The sequence below is a fragment of the Tamandua tetradactyla genome, chromosome 10 (genome assembly GCF_023851605.1).
Source record: "Tamandua tetradactyla isolate mTamTet1 chromosome 10, mTamTet1.pri, whole genome shotgun sequence".
Lineage (NCBI taxonomy): Eukaryota > Metazoa > Chordata > Mammalia > Pilosa > Myrmecophagidae > Tamandua > Tamandua tetradactyla.
In genome coordinates, this window is record NC_135336.1 from 45,678,108 (window position 1) to 45,691,335 (window position 13,228).

The following is a 13,228-nucleotide window of genomic DNA, read 5'->3' on the forward strand; positions in this document are numbered from 1 at the left end:
TAAGTGGATAAATAATTTGTGGCAAACACATACAATGAAAAGAATGAACTCAGATGAATCTCAAAATCATTATACCGAGTAAAATAAACTAGACAACATAGAGATTATCAATAGCAAACTTTTGGGGGTGATATTTTCATTATCTTGATTGTTGTGATGCTTCATGGGAATGCATGTGTCAAAGTTTATCAAACGTTCTACTTTAAATATGTGCCAGTTTGAAAGTATTTATGTACCCTAGAAAACTTGTTTTAATCCTAATCAATCTTGTGGGAGCAACCATTTCCTATAATCCCTATTCAGTACTATAAATTGGAACTTTATTAGGTTATCTCTACAGAGATGTGACATGATCAATTGTGGGTATTAAATTTGATTAGATGGAAATGTGTCTCCACCCACTCTACATGGATCTTGATTAGTTTACTGGAATTCTATAAAAAGAAGAAGTATTTTGGAGAAAGCTTCAGAACACCGCAGAACCACGAAGCAGAGAATCCACCAGCCAGCCAACCCTTGGAGATGAAAAAGGAAAACGTCTCCTGGGGAGCTTCATGAAACAAGAGGCCTGGAGAGGAAGCTAGTCGATGTCGCCCTGCTCGCCACATGTCTTTCTAGTGGAGAGAGAAACCCTGAACTTCATTGGCCTTCTTGAACCAAGGTATCTTTCACTAGATGCCTTAGATCGGACATTTCTATAGACTTGTTTTAACTGGGACATTTTCTTGGCCTTAGAACTGTAAACTAGCAACTTTATTAAATTCCCCTTTTCAAAAGCATTCCATTTCTGGTATATTGCATTCCGGCAATTAGCAAACGAGAACACTGTATGTCAATTACATTTCTCTCCATGTATAGTTTAAGGTATTAAATATATATCATATATAAACATATTTATCATTTTTTATGATTCCCTACTCTAAGCAATCTTTTGATTAGCCAACCAACTACAGGTCGTAATTGTGTCAAATAAAAGGGTTTTCTACTCCACTTATTCACTCACCCCATAAAATGTTCAGCACCCCTTCTCCAGCATCTGGTTGTGTCACCTGTGCTCTTGGAGGTACAGATAGCCTCTGCTCTTCCCTACCCAGAGAATTCCAGTGGGTAAACAGTAGGTAATGAAGTCTATACTGACAGAACTAAATTAGCATCCTTTTCACTTCATATCCACTTTAATAAGGTTAAGACTATTTTATTGTAAATTCACTTATATCAAGACAATATTCTGTACCTTCTTTAGTTGAGTTCTATTTATAATTTGTTTTGAATTTCATTTACCCATTAATTGCAAGCAAAATGAATAAGAATCATTACTACTAATCAGTATAATAAAGATATCACACTCAAACAAATGTTAAAAGCTTTTATTTAACATTTTCAATTTAAATTTTATTTAAAATTAGAAACTCAAATACAAATTAAATAAGTACAATATAAAATATTAACCCTTCATAAAACAGACCGTAACCACTTTAAATCGCCCACTATTTCTACAACAGATTAAGAGAAATCTAAAGATAGTCCAAAAACAAATTATTTTTAAGCTCTTATTGTCAACATAAAATTATTATAAAACACTCTAATTATAAATTGAATAAAGCCCTATAGAGTGATTCCTGCTATCCAGAAAAGGAATTAAAATTTAGTATGATTTTTATTCATTCATAAATAAAAAGCACCTCATTTCTAAAAGACAATTATTGTTTGTTTTCTTTCCAAGGCTGTAAGGACTGCTTTGTTGACTGACTTTTAAGTTTAATATGCCACAATAAGATTCTTCATGAAACTATTTCATTAAAAATATTTAGAATTTTTACAGACCCTTTCTTCTTCACTTCATGAATGTTTTTCATTTATGAAATGGACTAGACTCATCCTATATTCCCCTATAAAAAAAAGGTTTTATATTTTATATATTAATTTTATAAATCCAATTCGAAGAATTCAAACACACACACACAAAAAAGGGAAACAGTATAATATTTTGAGTCTGTATTGTTCCTGAAAATATTTATAAAAAGGTGTATACTTGTCTTTAATGCATAACAGGAGAATACACTATATAGTGTTTATATATTTAAAATAATCCAAAACAGGAGATAAACACATACTCAAGAATGGCACCCACATTATTCAAGAATAAGGTTATACGTGTGTGTATTTGCGTGCGTGTGTATATATATATACACAATGTATTTATATATATATAAAATCAATTGTGTGGGTAAATAAATGAAGCTTTTCCTAAAACATGCATTTTATGAGGCTTCTTACAATTAAATTTATAAAATCGAACTAATATGTGTATGTATCAACTGTCATGATCACAGCTTTCTGCACACCAGAAGAGTTAAAACTTTAACATCTGTTGTTCTGTAAAACTAAAGATGAAATATAATCAAACTCAGCATTTCAACATAAAATTTTATATTTCTCAGCAGAGTGTCTACTTCCTTAACATCAAATAAATGGACTCTAAGATGCAATTATTCTTTTCTACTATTATCTACTATTGCTCTTTAAAAACTATTTTAATCAAATAACATTTCTTGGAGAAAATCCACTCAGGGTTCTGAGAACATTAGTTATTTTCTATAAACATCTCTGCATTGAGAGGGAAACTTCTCTCTTAAAACTTTTTTTCTTTCAAAGAGAATGAAAAACATACAGACTCCCCTACTGACTCACTAAATGTAGAGATTAATAAAGAGAGTATAATAAAATTTCAGATACAATAATATTTAAGTGTTCATGGTTTATTTACTACTAATTAGTGGTAACCTTAAACAAGTTGTTCAACTTCTCTGCTCCTTAGTTTCATGTTTATAACAAAGAGATTTGAATAGACAATCCCTACAGTTCCTTCCAACTCTCACATGGTATGATTCTGTACATCTATAAGAATTTCTAATTGATACACTGAATTTTTCATAAATCAAGAGAACTGATATGACCTAAAATAGAACAGCTAACCTAAATCTCTCCTGTTAGAAAAATCACAAAAAAATATGTAAAAGCTCAACTTCCCAAGCCATACTGCACTATTCCCTCTTCAAGACCAATGAATAGCCCATAGTTAAAACCAAATATCTTACTTACAAATATTACTTTTAAATAACATTGTAAACCTATCAAAAAACATTAAGTCTATGCCACAGATTTCCTACATTTTAATTTACATTTTTTCATTCATTTACATTCAAGATACTCTGTACAATTAGGGTGGGTGGGGAGACTGCTTAATATTCTTGTAGTTCAAACTGCAATAAAAGTTAAATAAAATACAGATGAGAAGTAGAGTATTAATTATTATAGTCTGTCAATTTTTTAAAAAGTATTCTAAATACTATTTATGGGCTAGAAAAACATGGCAAAGGTGAAAAAGAAAATATTGCTTATAAATGCTGATGTTAAAATGAATTAGGTTGTGTTTTCCCATTTCTTTAAAAAAAAAAAGAAGAAGAATATAATGTTAGCAAAAACCCACTTAAGTAATACTATGACATTTCAGCAGCTTTTATGAAAAATTAATGTACCATGAAGTAGCACTTTGGAACTAGTACAGTGCAAGTTGGGTGCTTTGTTTTGTTTTTTTTTCTAACTATGGGCAGCAAATGAGGCACTTAACTGTTAGGTAGAAAAATAGGATATATTTAAGAAGAAATTCAAGATTATTCATAAAAGATAACTTTTTAAAGTTATTTTAAAAGATAACACTATTCAAAAAGTAAAAAAATTCAATTTTTATTTAACAAGCACCCAACATTACACAGGTTTCAATAGGGAAAATCATTCTGAATGTAAAACTGCTGTTTTGGTGATAAGGACAGAAAACATTTTCTTTGCAAGACATTCTGGATTTCTAAGAATGAAATCCAAGTCTTCTCAACCTGAGTACTACATATTTACAAACCCAGAAAAATACATTTTACTATACTGGAGAAATATTTCTAACTATCAACTAGGTATAACATGTGATCCTTGGCTGTTCTTGAAGGAGTAGAAGATTTATTTTATATAATTTCAAAGAAGAGGACCTAGTGACTATAGCAGAATATGGATATTTAGCACCTAAATTTAGAGAACACATACGTATTGCCATAGGTTTAAACAGCTGCATGTCCACAGATGGGGGAAAGAAGATATATGTTGTCTAATGATTTTAGAACATTCTCAAAGATTAAAATATCAAGCTTCCAAAAATTACCCTTGATTTGCAAATGCAGCTCATCTGTAACACTGAAACATAATCTTATCATTTCTTCCTGAAGTTATAGATAAACATTCTTTTTAATAAGTTAAGAAATAATTGATAGAAAGAGAAAAACCTAAAATTGTGGAACTGTAACCCAAAGCAAACTCTGAAATCTGCTGTATAATGTTGCGGTATACTTTGAGATTTATTGCTTTTATATATATATATATATATATATATATATATATATATATGTTATTTTTCACAATAAAAATAAATAAATAAATCAGTGATTCAAAGAAAAAAGTTACATTGTATTGTCAGTGTATTTAATGTTAAACAATTGTCCGGTTAAAATGATTTTATGTTGTATTTATCTTTCATAATTAAAAATAGGTAATTTTTAAAGGAAAAAATAAGGTTTTGTTTTTCTTAATCATCATTAAATTGTCTTCCAAATGTGACACTATTTCACAAATTTAGATTGAAAAATAGCTTTTTTTAAAAAAAGCAATTTATATTCTACCACTAGTTATTACTTGAAATATTCTTCGTTCGCTATAGGGTAGAGGTTAAAAATGAAGTGAACAGCCAAGCATCTTCTGCTGAAATACATAAATGCAAGCAGAAATGAGAAGATGAACACACATTAATTTATGGCAATATATTGGCACATAAATGCTTCTCTGTAGGGCAAAAAAGCAGTAAATGAAAAGATAACAAATGTTTGGCATGACATTATTCCAAGGCAATAGAGCTTAACATCTGCTTTCTTCCTATCTAAAAGAAATATTCCTGTATTGTTCTAAGTAAGCTTGATTTTAAAACTGGATGAAATATTTTACTTCATATGATGCATGACATTAAAGTTCCCATGAGACAATTTAATCATACCCACTGAAAAATCCTATATTACCTTTATTTCTAAATTTACCTATCGGAAGGCTTTGACTTATAAGGGAAGAAAAAAAGACTTTTTTACTCCATGAAGACTCTCTGGCAACTTTAAATAGTTCATCATCCTCATATTCGTCATTTATATTCATTTTAACAGTTACATTTCTTACTACATATACAAAAGAATCTACATTCTGTTCTTTATATCTTTAAGATAAAGTTTCTTATTTGTAAGATATTCTAGTTCAATTATTATTTTTTTGCATGCTGTATGGCAGGGGTCACATTTCATTTTTTTTCCATGTGAGTATCCTGTTATTGTAGCACATTTGTTGAATTTTTGTTTGTTTGCTTTTTCTTTCTTTTGTTTGCTTGTTTTATTTGTTTGTTTTGGGAAATGCATGGGTCGGGAATTGAACCTGGGTCTCCCTCATGGTAGGAAAGAATTCTACTACTGAACTACCTTGCATCTCCTTCTAGTTTAATTATTTTTGAAAGGAAATAAACTGAGTACATACAAGAAACCAGAATATTGTTCATATAAGTCATTTGTTAAGAACCAAACAATATAAATATAAATATTGTTTTGTACATTACAGTTAAGTAAATGGTTAGCAAAACAAAAATGAAAAATCAGCTTAGTATTTAGAATCTGGAAAAATAATGAGACAAGAATATAAAATCTACATAAACAGGAACAAAACTGGGGGGAGTACTGCCCTTCCTATCCCCCTACTCCCAAAAAAAAACAAAAGGAAAGGCAATTGAAAACATTCTTAAGAAAAGTTAAGTGGACTTGAGCTTCCCAAGTGAGCAAAGATGTGCTATACAGTAATACCAACATGCAACACCTGAAATGTAGAATCACATTCTGACTGCTGCCCTTGAACTTCTTTATTTAGTTTATAATTCTCTGGTGTCTGGCTGATTTCATCTTGCAAAGTAGCAGATATGCCATGAGTCTCACCTAAATCACCACTGTCACACAAGGTATCAAACTTTTCTGGGGAATGAATTATATGAAGCTTACTATCTCCTATCGCTTCATCAAAAGCTGTCCTCTCCTCAGCATCTTCTAGCTGTTGAACTGAAGTTAAATACCGTTCAAGCAGACTATTATCCTGCTCATTGTGTGCACTTTCCCTACTCCATTCAACATGTTTCTCACTAACATCCCCTAAATCTGACTCTTTGCCACATTTGACTGTGTCAGTGGAATTCCTCATTATGGAACTTTCACTGCCCTCTGGGGAATTTTTTTCAAAATCCAAAGAATCCTGCAAATAATGTACTTGTTCTGTTAGGGAGGAATGAAAACCAGAGTCTGGAAATTCTGGTAAAGATTTCTCTTGAGGAGCTTCATCAGGAGCAATGACCCAGTCGGAATTTTGATCAGAAGATAGCTCCTGGCTTTCCGTGGATAATGGAAGCTTAGATGGTATCCAACTACTTGACACAGGAACATCAGCATGCCAAGAACTGAGGTGCTGGTTCACTGTCTGTTGCCAAACCTGTAAAGACCTTACCTATATACCAAAGGATAATGGTTATTATAATATAAAAATCATACCTGTTTTATAGTTGCCTTTTGAGATTTTTTTCCAGCAGTTATGAAGCTGGTAAATGCATCATTAGAATAGAAACTACCTGATTCTAAAGCTCTTGCTCTTTTCATAGCAGCCTCAGCCTAAACCAGTCTGGCATAAATGGCATGTGTCCTTGGTTACAAAAAGCCCTCACCAGTGGGGCCGGGCCATAGCAAGTCCCTTGCATCTACTAGATAAACTATCCAATGCACAACAGTCTACCTCTAATTGACCAAGGGGTCGATAATATACTCAATATACACCTAAGTCTATTGAGTAAGACAGATCAGAACCTATTAATATAAGTAAATCCACTAAAAAGTCTTCCTTAGATATCCACATAAGAAGAGTATTTAAACATTATCCATAGTATATGCAATCCTCAAATTGCCTAAAAATATCCTGAGCTCTTGACAATATAGCTTTCACATTTTTAAAATATTCTTAAAACTTCACAAGTAAAAATATTTACTGTAAAAATTGCAAGCAATCATGATGATGAATACACAACTATGTGATGATATTGTGAGCCAGTGATTGTACATCATGTATAGAATGTTTGTTAAGGTTTACAATAAAAATATTTTTAAAAATAACAATAAAAAAATAACTATGCCTACTATGTTAAAAGAGATAAAAGACAAGACCAAATTGTAACAGAGGATTCAAAAATATAAAAAAGGAGATGTTACCAGATCAAGCAACAAAGCAAGATACAGTATTTTTTAAAGTTTCCCTTTGCTCTTGGAGGTAAATCACTGATATCAGTTTGATGTATATTCTTCTAGACCTTTTACTAAATATTTTTAAACACACAGGCTTTAAAAGAAAAAAGAAACATAAGTGGAACCTGAATAGACAGTTCTGTGACTTGCGGTTTTTTTACTGAAAAGTATTATTTTGGAGCTCTTTCAATTTCATTTCATACTGTTATCTTACTCTTCTTAACTGCTCCATAGTATTCCATGGTACTGGTATTTTATAATTAATATAACTATTTCTTGACTATTGGAAATTACAAAACCTTAAAATCAATAATTATTTAATTTTATAGGTCAGATCCTGTTATTAAAAATTCTTCCATAAGAATATTTTCTTCCAAGAAATTATCGAGTGTTTGAAACAATACAAGACTAGTAAAACTAGTTATCTGAATTGTCCCTAAAGTGTGCTGTTATCGAATTCAAACTCTCTTTCCCAGGGAGTTACGCTGTACTTTTTAGGACATACATATCATAGCCATCTGTAGTGGGCTGAATTGTGCACCCCAGATTGTTCAAGTTCTTGGTCTTGGTCCACAATCAGAGGGGTGTGGGTGTGAACCCATTATAAATACAATCTCTTCAACATATTACATCTTGAAGATGTAATCAAGGTGTGGCCCAACTGAATTAGGCTGAGTTTTAATCTGGATTACTGAAGTCCTTCATAAGCACAGTGAAAATCAGGAGAAGCTGTAGACAGTAGCCACTAGAAGCTGGAAAACGGAACCCACAAGAGAAAGGAGAAGACATTGCCGTGAGCATTGCCAAGGGACAGAAAAAACAGGGCCAGGGATCAGAGACAGCCAACCCCAGAACACCAGAGTCTTGGGGAAAAAAGTTTCACCTTGTTGATGGCTTGATTTTGGACTTAGGGCCTTAAAACTAAGAGCCATCCAATCAGCCGCTTAAACAACAGAAATTTATTGGTTCATGTTTTGGAGAAGTCAAAAGTCGAAGCAACAGCAAGGTGATGCTTCCTGGCATTCTGGGGCTGGCTGCCAACCATCTTTGGCCCTTGGCTTTTCTGTCACAAGGCAATGCACATGGCAGCATCTTCTCCTTTCTTTCCCTGGTCCTGTTGACTTCCAGCTTCTGGCTGCTCCCCACAGCTTCTCTTTCTGCATCCCATTTCCTTTGCTTATAAAGACTTCAACCATACTGGATTAAGGCCTACCCTCATTCAGTTTCTGTATACCTTCACTAATAACATCTTCAAAGTTTCTATTTACAATTGGGTTCAGACCCACAAGAATGGATTAAGAACATGTTTTTCTGGGGTATATAATCCAATCCCCAATACCACTTTAGTCACTTTTCAACAAACATTCCCAAATGAATTTTTAACAAGGTAAACCAGATAGATAGCAACATTCAACTACAAATTAGGTTTCTTATGCCTATTGGAAAGTTATAACATCTATCAATTTAGCTGCTGTCTTCAGTTTTTCTTCATTCTCAAACTTATGAAAATATTATTCTTCAGATAAAACAACACAACAAAATTCACTGCGTAGTTCAGAGTTAGTGGCAAAGTACACAAACCATACCCTTAACTTTCAGAAAATATATTTAATATGCTAATTACTCTATGATTATCTCAATAAATCTAGACTTTACCTCTGTTCATACATTAGCTAAATCAAACAAAGGGGGTTTACCTGGTTCCAAAGGAATTGGATGGCCTCTTCCCGTACAAATGTTTTCATATGTTCTTCATCTCTTTCTTTTCTCAACCTACAGTAATTCCAAATATATTACTGGTAAGGAAGGGTGCTCTGACTTGCACTTCCTGTTACAGCTAATAAACACATGCGATGTGAAGAGATTAATATTCTAATAACAGTCTTTTCCATTTTTTGAATATTTACACTGAATCTTTAATTTTAAACTATGACTCAAAGTAGAAGCTAAAGGAGATGTGACTGACATTCTGATTATATTAGTTCTACAAAGTATTGCTAGTGATAAAAAATAAAATAAAGTATCAAGTGGCTCATTTTCTGGCCTCAGTTTCCCAGCTGCAGAAGGGAGCTCCATAGCTTGAACCACCCTCTTCTAAGAGACCAGCAGGGCTAATTCCATCAAGCTTCACATCTCTGTTTGCCCCTGACATACTCCTTCCTGTTGATAATGAACCTTTCTATCCACCACTCCCTTCATTAAAGTTTAGCTCTATACTCACGACCACCTTTCATATACTTGCACCTATCAAAACCCAAGGATCCCTGGTTATCTATGATCTCCCAGATTTTCACCATCATTCTGCTCTGAACCTGACCCAATTCTCCATTTTGTCTAGCCCCTGCAAAACCTTCACCTGTGCCATCTACACCTCCTGAATTGTAATCAGCAAACTCCCTTATATACCCATTTGTTTTCTGAACTTTTGCCAAACCAGATCATCTTCTGAGAGCATGATAGCCCTCCCAAGTGGAGGGTATTTTTTTCTTTCTTTAAACAGTGTCAGAATTGTTTTCCAATTGTTTTTACCTTCCTCTTTTAAGAACCCCAGCTCATGCCTGCTATCTTGATAAACTGACTAAAGCTTCTTGACAACGACTGTCCTTCCGTTACTCACTCCATTCACTGAAGTTTCAGCACCAAACTCACCGCCTTTCTCTGTGCCCCATTCCTGTCATCAGTTTCAGAGACCTCAACATCCACATGGATGTTCCATCCAACAATCATCCACCCACGTCAGTCACCCAGTCTCATAGTCTCACTCTAAACTGAATCTTCATGACTACACCATTTCAAAATTGATTTGTCACCCTCCATCAATCACTACCTTCCTATCCTCCCAGTTCATTTTCTCTTGTACTCCACATCGCAACAACCTAGACCTCCAATTCTCATCTGCATCTCCAATCCAATGACTTCCATCCTGCATTCATTTCCCTTTGTAACTGAGAGTTAAGAATTATCAAATAATTATGATTACTGAATCATTATACGGATGCTTTTCTTATTTCCCACATATTGTAAAATGACCAAAGAGAAATGCCTGAGGTTGCCGAAATGTGGCCCAGCTGCCTTGATCTTTGAAATGACTATTTAACTATATAGCCTTTATCTTGTGATTGTAAAAACCTTCTACCTGGCTCCCATTTGTAGCCCCTAAACCTGTTTTTCAATTTTAGAGTCTTATGATATAAAAGACAGCCCCTAATGTTTATTAATGTCTAAAAGACAGTCCCTAATGCTTATTAATCAAAGAACCTGAGTCAGCCCAGAACTAACCCATTCCAGTTCCTAAATTATCTTGCTAGGTAAAGCTGGATCTAACCAAAACTGGCTGGCTTGACATGTACAGCAGCTTAAATTTTAAACCTGTAAGTGACCCACACCTCATTATGATACTAAAAATCATGCCCATTATCATCTTAAGGCTGCCATTAACTTACATTTGTTCTATAACTAAGTAATCAATTTGTGCATGCTCAATAATTAGATCATCTCTAATCACAATATCAAAAGTCATTGTGCTCATTATCCCCAAACCTGCCCATCTTCTGATACTACAAGACTCTCATTATTGCTCCAGTTTGGGGAGAAACATTTTTAGGCCGAAGGTCATCTGATCTCCTGCTTCGCACTTAGCAATAAAATCTTCCCCTCTTGGAAATCCACTGTCTCAGGAATTGATCATTTGAGCAGATCAGGCAGAAAGCATGTCTCTTCTGATCTATATCACATTCTTACCTCGTTTAAATTCCACAGTTCATCATTATAATCACTCGGTTGGAAATATCTTCAGCTCCTTTGCCCTTCTCTCTCTCCCTCTACCACATTAACCTGTAAAAATCCACTCTTGGCTGAACCCACACAACCATGTCTGCATCAGAGCAGAGCAAGTTGCTCTAGAAATCTACTATCTTGCACTCTTCCTTCCTCACACTTTACAGCAATCCTATCCCATCTCCCACATAAGCTCATTTTAAGATGATTATCTCACACCTCACACTTGACACGTCTCTCCTTAAACTTCTCACACCTTTAACCCCTCCTCAATCTCAAGACCATATCTAATGTGCTGTTGAAAAAGAAAAAGCATCAGATAGGATTTCCCCATTCTCCCACCATCAAACCTACCACCCATGCATGCATCTGCTCCTATCTTAGGTCACTCCTACTTGTGCACCGGATTCCCTCTTCTCCTGTCCTTGAAAGTGTCAATCCTGCCCTCATCCTTCTTTCCTCTGCACCATCAGTTTTTCCATTTATTGAACCATTCCTGTCAATACATAAACATACTATAGTAATGCCATCTTTAGGAGAAAGAATATTCCTTCTCTCCACATTCTCCTCGAGCATCACCCTTATTCTATACTCCTCAAAAACACTCCCCAAGAGAATTCAACATCCCCAAGTTGCATTCTTGATATTCTCACAAGCAGTGTGGACAACCAAACCTATAGGCTGAGCCCCCAGTCTTGTTCATATGAAACCTAACCCTGCAAAGGATAAGTCAAGTCTACTTAAAATTTAGGCCTAAGAGTCACCCCCAAGAGAGCCTCTTTTGTTGCTCAGATGTGGCCTCTCTCTCCAGCCAACAAAACAAGCAAACTCACCACCCTCCCCCTGTCTATGTGGGACATTACTCCCAGGGGTGTGGACCTTGCTGGCAACGTGGGACAGAAATCCTGGAATGAGCTGAGACTCAGCATCAAGGGATTGAGAAAACCTTCTCGACCAAAAGGGGGAAGAATGAAATGAGACAAAGTGTCAATGGCTGAGAGATTCCAGAGTCAGAGGTTATCTTGGAGGTTACTCTTACGCATTAAGTAGATATCATCTTGTTATTCAAGATGTAGTGGAGAAGCTGGAGGGAATTGCCTGAAAATGTAGAGCTGTGTTCCAGTAGCCATGTTTCTTGATGATGACTGAATAACGATATAGCTTTCACAATGTGACTGTGATTGTGAAAACCTTGTGTCTGATGCTCCTTTTATCTACCACGTCAACAGACGAGTAGAACATATGGAATAAAAATAAGGAATGGGGGAACAAATGTTAAAGTAAATTTAGTTTGAAATGCTAGTGATAAATGAAAGCGAGGGGTAAGGGGTATGGTATGTATAATCTTTTTTTTTCTATTATCGTTTTATTTCTTTTTCGGTTGTCTTTTTATTTCTTTTTCTGAAGTGATGCAAATGTTCTAAGAAATGATGAATATGCAACTATGTGATGATATTGAGAATTAGTGATTATATATGTAGAATGGAATGAAACAATGTTTTAGTTTGTTAATTTTTTTTCAATTAATAAATAAATCTTAGAAAAAAAAAAAAAAAACACTCCCCAAAAGACATTGACTCCTTAAACTCTTCACCCTGCATTCACTATTCAACCCATTCCGATCTGGCCTTCATCCCAGCACTTCACTGAAGCTGCTCTTAGGAAGGTCATTTGGGCAGTGACCACCAAGTCCTTGATCTATTTCCTGGGAGATAACCTCTAACTAAGCCCTTGAAATATCTTGCCTGATAAAAGGGTCTTTATATACTGGGGACCTAAAGTCACATCAGAGATATGATTTAAGATGAACACCTGTTTTTGTCCACCTGGGGTCCTGGACCAGTCTGTATCCTTTTAATCTCCATGATGGGGAGGCTAGGATCTGAGCCCATTCAGCAGGACCTGAGCCCATTCAGTAGGGTTTAAATGCTTATATGACTAACCCCAATAAAAACCCAGGATGCCAAGTCTCTGGAGTGTCTTCTTTGCAATACCTTGCATGTGTTGCAAATACCTTGCATGTCTCCCATAATTGCTGGGAGAAC

At 34.7% G+C, this 13,228-nt stretch overlaps 1 protein-coding gene across 4 annotated transcripts in view; it reads right to left on the bottom strand.

Annotated features, from left to right (window-relative positions):
* Positions 1-1,415: 1,415 nt before the first annotated feature.
* LOC143648451 (centrosomal protein of 97 kDa-like) overlaps positions 1,416-13,228 on the bottom strand; it is a 34,436-nt gene continuing 22,623 nt past the window's right edge. For 3 of the 4 annotated variants that reach the window (XM_077118520.1, XM_077118521.1, XM_077118522.1), the window contains 2 exons: positions 9,104-9,179; positions 1,416-6,621 (listed from right to left, as the gene is read on the bottom strand). In XM_077118520.1, the coding sequence (XP_076974635.1) occupies positions 5,920-6,621; positions 9,104-9,179 (778 nt within the window). In that variant the 3' untranslated portion in view covers positions 1,416-5,919. The remainder of the gene's footprint in view (positions 6,622-9,103; positions 9,180-13,228) is intronic. The other variant, XM_077118523.1, reaches the window with a different exon arrangement.